The sequence below is a fragment of the Amblyraja radiata genome, chromosome 9 (assembly GCF_010909765.2).
Source record: "Amblyraja radiata isolate CabotCenter1 chromosome 9, sAmbRad1.1.pri, whole genome shotgun sequence".
NCBI lineage: Eukaryota > Metazoa > Chordata > Chondrichthyes > Rajiformes > Rajidae > Amblyraja > Amblyraja radiata.
The window spans coordinates 13,331,222-13,344,804 of record NC_045964.1 but is presented as its reverse complement, the minus strand read 5'-3'; the positions used below and the strand labels follow the sequence as shown (position 1 = coordinate 13,344,804).

Here is a 13,583-nt window from a genome sequence, read left to right as displayed (position 1 = left end):
CTACCTAATGAATACAATTAATTTTAGCCAATTATTTCTTAGTATGTTATGTATCCTGGAAGATTACAAATTGGGACACAAAATAGCATTCTGGAAAATAATTATATGAAAGAATTTGAAATGATGCAACAGATTTTTATGATTTTACTCAGATTTGGAAGGGAATGGGCTAATTAGGGTCAGTCAGTGAGGTTTTCTCTGTGATGGGTCATATCTTACAAACTTGATTGCATTTTTGAGGTGACCTTTGTGAGAGTAGGGCAGTGGATCGTGCCCACGTGGATTTTGGTAAGGCATTTTATAAAGTCCCCCATGGTAGGCTGATCCAAAACATTTATCTGCATGGGATCCACAGAGGCTTGGTTATTTAGATTCAGAATTGGCTTCCAAATCGAAGACAGAGGGTTGTGATGGAAGGGTGTCCTTCTGGCTGGTCAGTGATCAGTGGAGTTTTGCAGGGATCTATGTTGGGACATAATTTGTTTGTGATATCTATATAGATAAGTTGGACATAAATGTAGATGGATTGATTGGTAAGTTTGTAGACAATAGTAAAATTGGTGGAGTTACTGACAATGAGGAAGGTTATCATGGTATATAATGGGATATAGATAAGCTACAGAACTGAGCAGAGAAATGGCAGATGAAATTTAATCTGAGCAAGTGTGACGTGTTACACTTTGGGAGGACAATTATAGGGGAAAATATAGTTAATGGCAAGCCCCTAAACAACAATGTTGCACAGAGGAATCTTGGGGTCCAAGTCCATAGCTCCAAGTATATTGGGTGATAAGGTGGCATATGGGTGAGAAGGTGTCCCTTCCCCACCTCCCCAGGTACTTTAAAGAGATCTATCTAACTCTCTCTTGAAAGCCTTCAGAGAATTTGCCCCCACTGCCTTCTGAGGCAGAGAATTCCACAGTTTCACAACTCTCTGTGTGAAAACGTTTTTCCTCATCTCTGTTCTAAATGGCTTACCCCTTATTCTTAATCTATGGCCCCTGGTTCTGGACTCTCCCCACATCGGGAACATGTTTCCTGCATTTGGAGTATTGTGTGCAGTTCTGGTCTTGTCATTACAGAAAGGATGTGGAGGCTTTGAGAGGATGCAAAAGAGGTTTAGCCGAATGCTACCTGCATTAGAGGGTATTAGCTATAAGGAAAGGTTGGCCAAACCTGAATCGTTTTTCTCTGGAACGTCGAACGTTGAGAGAAGGCCTAATAAAAGTAGATGAAAATTGTTTGAGGCATAAATAAGGTTGACAGTCAGAACCCTTTTTCCAAGATGAGAATATCAAAGACTAAAGAGTATTGCTTTAAGTGAGAGGGGCAAAATTTAAAGGCAGGGCAAGTTTTGTATTTAAAGAGAGTGGAGGATGCCTGGAACACATTGCCAGGGGTAGTGGTGGAGCAGATACAAGAGTAGCATTTTAGATAGGCACATTCATGTGCAGGGACTGGAGAGATATAAATTATGTGCAGGCGGAGAAAGAAGACTATTTTAGCTTCGCAGCATGTTTGGCACAGACATATGGGCCAAAGGACCTGTTCCTGTGCTGTTCTATGTTTGCTGATTTAAAAAAAGAATACTTTATTGTCATTGTAAATACATACAACAAAATTTCAGGCGCACTGCCCGAGCGGAGCTCCAACGTAACAGATAAATAATAACGACAATGGAAACAACAAAAATGGCAAGAAAAACGTGAACATGTCCATTATCAGATCCTCACGCCACTGTCAGCAGATCGGGCAATTGCAAACAGCATTTATGTGACACAAAGTTCTGTCCAAAAAAAATCAACTTGCCCAATTCCTTCTTGATCCTGTAGAGGAGGAGATGTCCTGGCTTGGTACCAACAAGAAGCCAATCCTCTAAGAGAAAAAAAAAGTTATTCTAGTTGTTAAATAGTTGAAGAATTCTTCATGAAATACCATCAGTTCTAACCGCAGAAAACTCCAGATACACTGTTGCTCGGTATGTGCACAAAAAGTTCTAGCTGGCCTATAGTGCAATATCATTTAGATAAAAGCAAGCAAGCAAAATAAAAACACCTACAATCTTCTTCCAATTCTTTTAGGTGCTACACATAAAATACATTAGTCAGAGCACTTCCCATCACATACACAACAAATAGACCTATCATCAGTACATCATATCCATATCCATCCATATCCATATCCATTATAACTATAAAACTGATCTTGGATGTGTGTGTATTTATTTATTTGTTTGGGTGTTTTCACATCTTCTCGAAAAAACGCACGAACGGGAAAATGTTTACATATTCTGGTAGAGATTTACCCCCAGGAGTCTGAAATCGGCTTACCTGAAAATGTTGTACTTTATTTCAAATTTTGAAATCAAAATGCCTGTTTTTTGCTGATGACGTGACAATGGATCTGCCTGCCTGCCGTCTGTTCGTGCTGCGACTGACGTCCCCTCCCACCCCTCACTCCTTCCCCCGTTGTTTTAAAGTCGCCATGTCGACCAAAGATCATAGCTGAAGACTGCGGCACGCACTGCAAGTGAAGAACGAGCATGTTGGGCCCTGTATTAGAGCTCTCGGGCCCAGTCCGTCGCTGCCGAAAAACCTTTGGAAAAAAAACTCTGCTGTCTTCTTGCTCGCGCTGCGAGTGACGTCACCCCCCCCCCCCCCCCCCCCCCCGACCACTGCCCTGCGTGTTGGGGGCTATGCGTCAGTGGATAAGGCGGGGATGGGGTAAAAGGAGCCAATGAATAATATTAATATAATGTCAAGGAGGGTGGATAGTGTGTGTGGGGGGGGGATGGTTAGTGTGTGTGTGTGATGCCGCAGGTCGCCCCCTCACCCCCGCAACCGCACGTTGAGGGGACGGGACACAACGGGTCCCACTTGGTCTAGTTACCCATAAATATGTGACAAAATCACCTCACCGCTGAGAAGACTAAAAATTGGAAGGGTAGAATCGATAACTTTGTTAGGGATGGTTTTGAACACACTATTTCAGGCAGTGAATTCCAGATCAGCTAGCTGTTCAATTGGGAGTAGGGGATAGAGTCTTTGCAGGAAGCAGGGCGGAAAGAAGTGTGGTCGAGATTATTGTGGGAGTCAGTGGGTTTGTAATAGACGTCAGTTGTAAATTGTCTATTTCCTGTGATGTAGACAGCAAGATCAAAAAAGGGGAGGGAGGTGTCGGAGATGGTCCAAGAAAATTTGAGCGCAGGATGAAAATTGGTGATAAAGTTGATGATGTCCATAAGTTCTGCATGGGTGCAGGAAGCAGCATCGATGCAGTCATCAATGTAACGGAGATAGAGTTCGGGGATAGGGCCAGTGTATGCCTGGAACAGGGATTGTTCAACGCACCCTTCAAAGAGGCAAGCAAAGGTGGGGCCGATGAGGGTGCCCATAGCTACACCTTGGATGGAGGAAGTGGGAGGAGTCAAAGGAGAAGTTGTTGAGGGTGAGGACCAGCTAGGCCAAGTAGAGTGTTAGTAGAGGGAAAATTGGATGGTTCTGCGGTCGAGGAAGAAACAGAGGGCTTTAAGGCCTTCCTGGTGGGGGATGGAGGTGCAGAATGACTGAACGTCCACAGAATAGATGAGGGAGTGGGGGCTCAGAAAGCGGAAATCATTAAAAAGACGAAGGGCATGTGTGGTATCTTGGACATACAGTGGGAGAGATTGGACCAGGGGGATAGGATGGAGGAGATTGGACCAGGGGGAATAGGGTGGAAGAGATCGGACCAGGAGAATAGGATTGTGAGAGGGCAAAGGAAAGCTGAAACATGACAAAACCAATACTTCCAAGCTCCTCTCCCAGATAACAACACTGAGATATATTTCATACACAAGGTTCAAAAGATGAAGAAAATGACCAGTGAATCTATTATGTGATTTTGATTGAGTAGATTTTTTGTTATATAGTGCATTCAGAAAGTATTCAGACCCCTTCACTTTTTCCACATTTTGTTATGTTACAGCCTTATTCTAAAATGGATTAATCTCTTTTTTTTATCATCAATCTACACACAATACCCCATAATAAAACAAGCGAAAACAGGTGTTTAGAAAATTTTGCAAAGTAATTAAAAATAAATAACTGAAATATCACATTTATTTAAGTATTCAGACCCATAACCCAGTACTTTGTTGAGGCACCTTTGGCAGCAATTACAGCCTCGTCTTCTTGGGTATGACGCTACAAGCTTGGCACACCTGTATTTGGGTAATTTCTCCCATTCTTCTCTGCAGATTCTCTCAAGCTTTGTCATGTTGGATGGGGAGCGCCGATGCACAGGTATTTTCAGGTTCCTCCAGAGATGTTCAATCGGGTTCAAGTCCGGGCACTGCCTGGGCTACTCAAGGACATTCACAAACTTGTCACGAAACCACTCTTGCGTTGTCTTGGGTGTGTGCTTAGGGTTGTTGTCCTGTTGAAGGTGAACCTCTGCCCCAGTCGAGGTCCAGAATGCTCTGGAGCAAGTTTTCATCACGGATCTCTCTGTACTTTGCTCCGTTCATCTTTCCCTCGATCCTGTCTAATCACCCAGTTCCTGCCGCTTAAAAACATCCCCACAGCATGATGCTGCCACTGCCATGCTTCACCATAGGTATGGTATTGGCCAGGTGATGAGCGGTGCCTGGTTTCCTCCAGACGTAACGCTTGGCATTCAGGCCAAAGATTTCAATCTTGGTTTCATCAGACCAGAGAATCGTGTTTCTCATGGTCTGAGAGTCCTTTAGGTGCCGTTTGGCAAGCTCCAAGCGGGCAGTCAAGTGACTTCCATCTGGCCACTCTACCATAAAGGCCTGATTGGTGGAGTGCTGCAGATATAGTTGTACTTCTGGAAGGTTCTCCCATCTCCACAGAGGAACTCTGGAGCTCTGTCAGAGTGACCATCGGGTTCTTGGTCACCTCCCTGACCCAGGCCCTTCTTCTCCGATTGCTCAGTTTGTCCGGGTGGCCAGGTCCATGAAGAGTCCTGGTGGTTCCAAAGTTCTTCCATTTAAGAATGACAGAGGCCACTGTGCTCTTCGGGATCTGCAATGCTGCAGAAATTGTTTAATACTCTTCCCCAGATCTGTGTCTCAAACTATCCTGTCTCGGATGTCTACAGACAATTCCTTCAACTTCATGGCTTGGTTTTTACTCTGACATGCACTGTCAACTGTGGGACCTTATATAGACAGATGTGTGCCTTTCCAAATCATGTCCAATCAATTTAATTTTCCACTGGTGGACTCCAATCGTTGGAGAAACATCAAGGATAATCAATGGAAACAGAATGAACCTAAGCTCAAATTTGAGTGTCAGATCAAAATGTCTGAATACTTATGTAAATGTGATATTTCAGTTATTTGTTTTTAATTACTTTGCAAAAGTTTCTAAACACCTGTTTTCGCTTCTTCATTCTGGGGTATTGTGTGTAGATTGATGATTTAAAAAAAAAGAATTTAATCCATTTTAAATTAAGGCTGTAACGTAACAAAATGTGGAAACAGTGAAGGGGTCTGAATACTTTCTGAATGCACTGTAAACTAGGAGGAATCAGGACAAGCATGTAGACAAAATGAAGGCAGCTGCTTAAACAAATCATCCACGTGTTCCTTCAAATTTAATGGGCCTCACCTGTGGGAGTTTGTGGATCCCACACAGACCATATCAGCTACCTGGAAAGCCAAAGAACCAAAGAGGAAAAACATCCTTGACCCCAATGGCTTGCCCAGGAAGAAGACAGAGACATGAAGATACAAGGAACGGCAGATGCTGGTTTCCAAAGAAAGACACAAAGTGCTGGAGTAACTCACTGGGTCAGGCAGGGCCTCTGGAGAACGTGGATAAAGGACGTTTCAGATCGGGACCCTTCTAAAGAGTCACAGACAGGGGAGCAATGAGAAGGGGTCTCGCAGATCTCTTGTCGGAGAATTTCTTCAAAGTAGGCAGACCTCGAGGAGATTTTGCAGCGGAGCAGTAAAATGTAGACACTAAGAAAACTGTAGATGCTGGAACAAGAAGACGACATGTTTGCTAACACAATGGGAAATCCCTTGATCTTCAAATAAAGTTTTGAAAGGACCTGGTGGAATCTGGGACCTATTTGAATGACATCCTAAAGAAACACATCATCTCCATCAATACTCCTACGCAGCATTAACCTTTGATTTCATGTTCAAATCCTGGAGCGTTTCTTGGACCTATAACCTCCTGACCCAGCTCAGTCGAAACATCACTGTTTAAGTTATTTCTGCACATTTCTCAAAACCTTTGTTTGGGAAATCCCTTGCTCTCAATGTGCTAGCCGAGAGCGTCCCTCCCAATATTACAATCTACTTTCTCCCAATGGTCCAAAGTCTGTAGATAATCCTTATGGACCTAAAGATTCTGGACTCCAGCAACACGGTTCCAACAACAGCAGAGCCTCCGACACATCAACAAAGAGCTCCCAAAATGTCGCACAATGATTTAACAATTAACAAAGCCCCAAAACAACTTTGATAGTTGTAAAGCTGAGGGTGGGGGTAATAATGCAATCAAAGAATCATACAGCACAGAAACAGGCCCTTTGGCCCAACTCATCCACGTTGACCAAACAACTTTAAATGATTTTTGAAACTCAAACAGTTATTAAAACTGAAGTGATAATTTAAACAAATAATTAAAAAATGTTATTAAGCAAAAAAAAATACTGGAAATTGGTTTCTCTATGGGTCCTAAATCGAAGCACTGCAATCCCCATTCAAATCATTGGAGTTGCAGATCATGTACCAGGTGAAACCTGAAGCATGATCCAAAAGGTGATTCCTCCATGTGATGCTGGAAAACTCAAATTAGAATATGTTGCACCACACTGCATGTTTGACAACAGAAATGCACAAGCAAATGTTCTACAATTTAAGTAGATATAAGTGACTGCAGCTTCGATAGGTATCACTGGCAGAAATCACCAAGTTGTTTCAGTGACTTGTCTGTTTTATCTATCACCCCGCCATCCCACACAAGTGAAGCTGATCCAGAAAGGTGACATTGTATTTAGTCTCAAATGCTGGTTTACATTTCACTAGTTTCCACAGATGTATACAATACCCTATCACATTGAAAAAGTCAAGAGATACACATAATTATTTTAAAGTGATGTATTAGAGCCCCAACTGAATGTGTACATTAGCACACAATAAGATGACAGGAAGAAATATAACAGTACACTATCGTATCCCTTGAACATGTTCCACCATTCAATTGAGTCTTAGCTAATCTTTATCACTTTCTATATACTTTTCTTGATCACTTGACATAATATATTTTGTCTAACAAAATATAGCAATCAGACATTAAAAAAAAAAAATTATTCACAGCATCATTAAGATTTTAGAAAAGACAGGGCCAAATCTCTAAGGTAGACAAAAATGCTGGAGAAACTCAGCGGGTAAGGCAGCATCTATGGAGCGAAGGAAACTTTTCGGGCCGAAACCCTTCTTCAGACTACACAATAAGGATTCTTAAATGCCAGAACAAGCTGCTTCTACTTTAACAAATGAACTTAAACCTTAATGACATAATTTAGTTTAGTTTAGTTTAGAGATACAGCACAGAAACAGGCCCTTTGGGCCACCGAGTCCACTGCGACCAGCACATTAACACTATCCTACACACACAAAGGACAATTTAAATTATACCAGTCAATTAACCTACAAACCTGAGGTACACAAAAAAGCTGGAGAAACTCAGCGGGTGCAGCAGCATCTATGGAGCGAAGTAAATAGGCAACGTTTCGGGCCGAAACCCTTCTTCAGACAACCTACAAACCTGCATGTCTTTGAAGTGTGGGAGGAAATCGAAGATCTCGGAGAGAACCCACGCGGTCACAGAATGTAGAAACTCAGTAGACAGCACCCATGGTCAGGATTGAACCCGGATCATGGGCGCTTCAAGTGCTGTAAGTCAGCAACTCTACCGCTGCGCCATCGGGCTGCCTTCTTAACATCTCTTAATATTCTATACGTGAGTAAAAGCAACCACATGAAAATGCCACGTGTCCTCATAATTTAATCTTTCCACCTTGGTATCGTAGAACTGCATTGAATTTGTGACCCACTCAACACTTCCTTCCACCCCACCTACCTTTCCTTCTCACAAAATGTCCCTACATCCAAGATCTTTGCTGCATTTTTGTCTAACTCTTTGAAAAGCGAAGAACTTGCTGTGAGAACAGTTTGTAGAGAGATCTTGACTTTCATTCATTCTATTACAGATTTGAGAGAGGGTAAAGGGAAGATTTGCAATAATGGCTTCAGGAATGAGGGACCTTAACAGTAGGGATGGAACACAAAAGGCCGGTGTTATACTTGGAGCAAAGGAAGTTGAATGGACATTTGGTAGAGGTGAACAAGATCATGACAGGTCTAGATTCAATAAACCAAATTAAGCTAACATTAATGAATAGTTTGAGGGCCAAAGAACAGAAAGAAAGCGTGAGAAAAGAGGCATTATTTTAAAGAAAAAAGGTGCATATTAGTTATGATCTTGAATTCACTGACTGTTAGATTAGGAGAAACTGAGAAAATGGGCTTTTGAAAGAGTACTGACACGAACACCACAGAAAATAATTTACATCAATCTACATGAAAAAAGACAACCTAGACTGTGGCAATTATAGGGGAATCAGCCTGCTTAGTCATTCATGCAAAATATTCATCCTAATAATTCAAAGACGCATCACGAAAAGGGCAGAAGAGATTCTATCAGCAGCCCAGGCGGGATTTAGACCAGGTCGGTCAACCATTGATCAACTGTTCACTCTAACACAAACAATGGAAAAACACCTAAAAAAGAAAAAAGGACTGTTCTGTTGCTACATAGACTGAAAATGCCTTCGATTCTGTATGGCAGGAGGGATTGTGGAAGGCCCGGTGTCTTTGGTTTTTCCAACAAAATTATAAGGCTACTAAAAGCACTTTACCAGAAATCTACAAGAGCTGTAAGAGTGAATGGGGAACTAACAGAATGGTTTACCACTGCAGTTGCAGTGCGACAAGGGTGTGTTATCTCACCACAGCTATTTAACATCCTGTTGTAAGCATTGCACGTCACTAATAAAGAGGTAAATATCCAGGGCCAGCTCCTAAATAACCTGCGCTTCGCAGATCGCAGATGACATCGCACTCATTGTTGCGAGTGAAACCGACATCCAGACTCTGGTACACCTCGTACATGAAAACAGTAAAGCGCTGGGACTGAAAATCAACATAAAAAAACACAAGTGCAAGCAATCTCCAAAAAGAACATAAAAATAAATATCAAAATCAACAGTACATCATTGGCTCAGGTTGAGGAGTTCACATATCTAGGAGGAAAAATATGTCAAACTGGATCATGCTCCAAAGATGTAAAATTATGCATTGGGAAAGCTGCTGGGGCTGTTCAAAAACTCCAAAAGAAATGGAGCGCAAAAGACATCCGAAGCAGCACAAAGACCCAGCTCTATAAAGTACTTGTCCTCTCAATACTGCTGTATGGAGCGGAAACATGGACAGTAAAGAGGGAAGATGAAACCAGACTTTCAACATTTGAAATGATGTGCCTTCGCAAAATAATGGGAGTGTCACGTCTCGGCAGGATCCGGAACACCTCCGTGCATGCAACCCTTGGTATGGAATTACCCATTCTGGGCAGAATTACAACAAAACGACTATGTTACTTATGAGGCACGTGTCCATGGAAACCGCCCAAGAGGAAGACCACCAAAAAGATGGAATGACTGCCTGAAAGCAGACTGCAGCAAAAAGAACATAAATTCTCTGGTCAGAGCTAGCCAAGGACAGGAAAGAGTAACAGGACATCATGAAGCAGATGGGGGGGGGGGGGGGGAGGAGGGGGGGCTGGAGAGGAGGAGGGAGAGGGAGAGGGAGAGGGAGGGGGAGGGGGAGGGGGAGGGGAGGGGAAGGAGGGGGGGGGGGGGGGGGCGGGAGAGGGAGAGGGAGAGGGAGAGGGAGAGGGAGAGGGAGAGGGAGAGGGAGGGATCAGGGATCAGGAGAAACTGAGAAAATGGGCTTTTGAAAGAGTACTGGACAGGAGCACCACAGAAAATAATTTAGCTAAAAAATGTTGGAGTAACTTAGCGGGTCAGGCAGCATCTCTGAAGAAAATGGATACGTGAGGTTTTGGGTAAGGACCCTCCTTCCGAAAAGTGACAAAAATTCCTGTCTCATCGGGCGGCGCGACTCACCCGTTGCAGCGGCCCCTACAGCCTGTCTGTCTTTTTTTAATTTTTTGTCTAGTTAATGTAGTGTTTGGTGTTTTTTAATACTGGTTTTAAATGTGTATATGTGGGGGGCGGGGGAGGGGGAAACCGTTTAAAATCTCTTCCCTGTCCGGGAGACCCGACCTTTTCCCTGTCGGGTCTCCGTTGTCGTTGGGGACCGTGGAGCGGCCTCCAGCCTGAATGACCCGGGGCTCGGGAGACTGCGGAGACCATCGTGGGGCTGGCTGGCCTCGGAGCGTGGGGAGCGGCGGTGACTCGCTGCTGCGACTCGGCTCCTGGGGCCCGGAGGCTCCAGCAACGCAGCCGCAGGTCCGCTGGACTGGGACATCGGGAGCTCGCGGGTCCGGGGGGAGAGAGAGACCGCTTCCCGGAGCTCCCGCAACGCGACTTCTCCAGACCGTGTCGCGGGGTTGGAACGACCCGGACCGGGACCGTACATCACCTGGCGCGGCTTCATGGCCGTGGGACTCACCATCGCCCACCGGGGGCTCCAACCTTGTACTTTCAGACCGGGAGCGGGGCCGTAAATCGCCCCGCGCGGCCTAAAATGGCCGTGGGACTTATCATCACCCGCCTGGGGCTTGGACATCGGGAGAGACATGGAGAACAGGGGAGAGAAAAGACTTTGCCTTCCATCACAGTGGGTTCTCTCTGATGGATGTTTGTGTGAATTTAATTGTGTGTATGTCTGTAGGACATTGTCTTTGTTTGTATGGCTGTGGAAACGAAATTTCGTTTGAGTCTCACTGGGGCTCAAATGACAATAAATATTGTATTGTATTGTATATCCATTTTCTGCAGAGGTGTGTCTGACACACTCAATACTTCATTTATCTATTTTCACCAGACATGTTGCCTGACTTGCTGAGTTACTCCAGTATTTTGTGTCTATCTTCCGCATCAACCTGCATCTGCATTTCCTTTTTATTACAGAAAATATTTTGTAGGGCTTGTATACAAATAATTGGCAAGGAGGATAGGAAAATAAATTGTTCTACAAGCATCCATGAATGGGCCAAATAACTTTCAGTCCAGCTAGATTCAATGACAGAAATTCAATTGCGTAAAACAGGACAACAGCAGGAGGTAGACACAAAATGCTGGAGTAACAGCGGGTGAGGCAGCATCGATGGAGAGAGGAATTTGGCTCGTTTCGGGTCGAGACTCTTCGTCAGACTGATGTCAGGGGAGGGGGCAAGACAAAGAAAGAATGTAGGCAGAGACAGTAGGACGAGTGGGAAGGGGAGGGGATGGAGAGAGAAAGTAGGGGCTACTCCTCTAACTTCAGGTAGCCCCTGCTTTCTCTCTCCATCCCCTCCCTCTTCCCAGTTCTCCCACTAGTCCTACTGTCTCCGCCTACATTGTTTCTTTGTCCTGCCCCCTCTCCTGACATCAGTCTGAAGCAAAGATCTTTGGTCTGAAGAAGAGTCTCGACCCGAAACGTCGCCAATTCCTTCTCTCCATAGTTGCTGCCTCACCCATTGAGTTACTCCAGCATTTTGTGTCTACCTTCGATTTAACCAGCATCTGCAGTTCTTTCTTAAACAACAGCAGGAGAACCAGGTTGATACCACCCGGCTCGACTGACAGCTTGTAAATGCTGGCGTATGGGAAGAACATGACGCCTTAATTAAAGTTGCAAATTAAAGAGAACGCGTGCAAATCTACAGCCCGGTGACAAATTTACACCGAAGGCTGCCCGAGCCCAGAGGATCAGGGTTTTTGAAACCCATCTGCAGCTCTGTGCCTCTTTAACTACTCGGATGATGCCATCACCATGCGACCCAAACTTTCTTCCTCTGCGCTCCCTCCCTCTCTCCATCCACACCTGCACCTGCACCGTTGCTTTGAACTATTTAGTATTTATTTTCTTTAACCTGCCTCAGCTCACCGGTTCCTGGCATACAGGCTGGGCCCTGGATTCACGCCGTCCCCCCCCGGTCCCGGTCCCCCTCCCTCCGGCCTGTTGTCAACCGGGAGACGGGCCCGCAGCGGCCCCGGACCGTGCCCTTACCCCAGGCAGCCATGCAGTCGATCTGCAGCGGCAGCTTCTCCAGGATGGGCACCGGCTCGTACGCGTCGTGCATGGCGGCGGCGGCGGCGGCCGCGCGGACCAACTGCCCGGTGTTCCAGCAGCGCGAGCCCGCGTCCGCGTCCGTGCACGAGCGGCCCCGTGACAACGTCACGCGTACCGTCACGTCGCCCGTCCACTTCACCGCCCGTCCCAATGCGCATGCTCCCCCTCCCTCCCTCCCTCCCTCTTCAGAGAAGGAAGTGTTTGTTTACACTCCAGCGGTGTGGGCATTGACTTCTCTAACTTCAAGTACTCCTTACTCTCTCCCTCTATCTCCCCCTTCCTCCCCCCTTCGCAGTTCTCCGACCAGGCTGACGGTCCCCCTGTTTACATTTTATCTCACTCAGTGTAAGAAGGAACTACAGATGCTGGTTTAAACCGAAGATAGACGCAACAAGTTGGAGTAATTCAGCGGGACAGGCAGCATCTCTGGAGAGAAGGAATGGGTGACGTTTCGGGTCGAGATTCTTCTTCAGACGGAAGGGTCTCGACCCGAAACACACCCCTTCCTTCTCTCCAGCGATGCTGTCTGGCCCGCTGAGTTACTCCAGCTTTTTTGTGTCAATCTACATTTTATCTATTTGCTTTGATGTTACCTCTCCCAGCTAACAATGTCACACTTTACCCTTCCGATTTGTATACATTGGGTATGCAAGCAAAGAATTTCACTGTGCCTAGTCACATGTGACAAAGTATTCAAATTCCTTATCTCTGTCTCTCGCTCCCTTGACTCTCAGTCTGAAGAAGGGCCTCGACCCGGAATGTCACTCATTCCTGCAATCCAGAGATGCTGCCAATTCCGCTGAGTTACTCCAGCATTTTGTGTCTATTAAGAGTGATTGTTGTATATACTGACAACGGAACAATTAAATTCTTACTTGCAGCATATTAAAAGGCCAGTAAAACCATTGCATGATCTATAAATGAACACAAAATCAATACATTAATAACCTCAATACTATTGCAAAAAATTAGTGTTGCCACCCGCATGTTGTGAATGATCCTTTTGAAAAGTTCATTCATAAATGTTTTCAGAGTACCTAAAATCAGAGTACCTAAAACCTAAACTGCAATTTTTTATAAACTGAACTGGCTTTCAGCGATGCTCACTGCTGACCTCGAAAAGTCTGTGCACAAAGTTTGTTAACTGTGGTGTGAGCTCCCCATTTTTAAAAAACATCAATTTTCAGTCATCGGTTCAGATTTTCAAAATCTTTATTGCATTGGAAAATAAGACTGAATAAAGACATTTGTTTCTAATTCA

The 13,583-nt window shown here is 44.8% G+C and overlaps 1 protein-coding gene across 1 annotated transcript in view; it reads right to left on the bottom strand.

Moving 5' to 3' along the window:
* The window catches only part of vps39 (VPS39 subunit of HOPS complex), an 86,050-nt gene extending 73,620 nt beyond the window's left edge, over window positions 1-12,430 (bottom strand). Inside the window, exons 1-2 of the mRNA XM_033026708.1 lie at window positions 12,260-12,430; window positions 1,810-1,875 (exon numbers count right to left, since the gene is read on the bottom strand). Coding sequence (XP_032882599.1) covers window positions 1,810-1,875; window positions 12,260-12,332 — 139 coding nt within the window. The 5' untranslated portion in view covers window positions 12,333-12,430. The remainder of the gene's footprint in view (window positions 1-1,809; window positions 1,876-12,259) is intronic.
* Window positions 12,431-13,583: the final 1,153 nt, after the last annotated feature.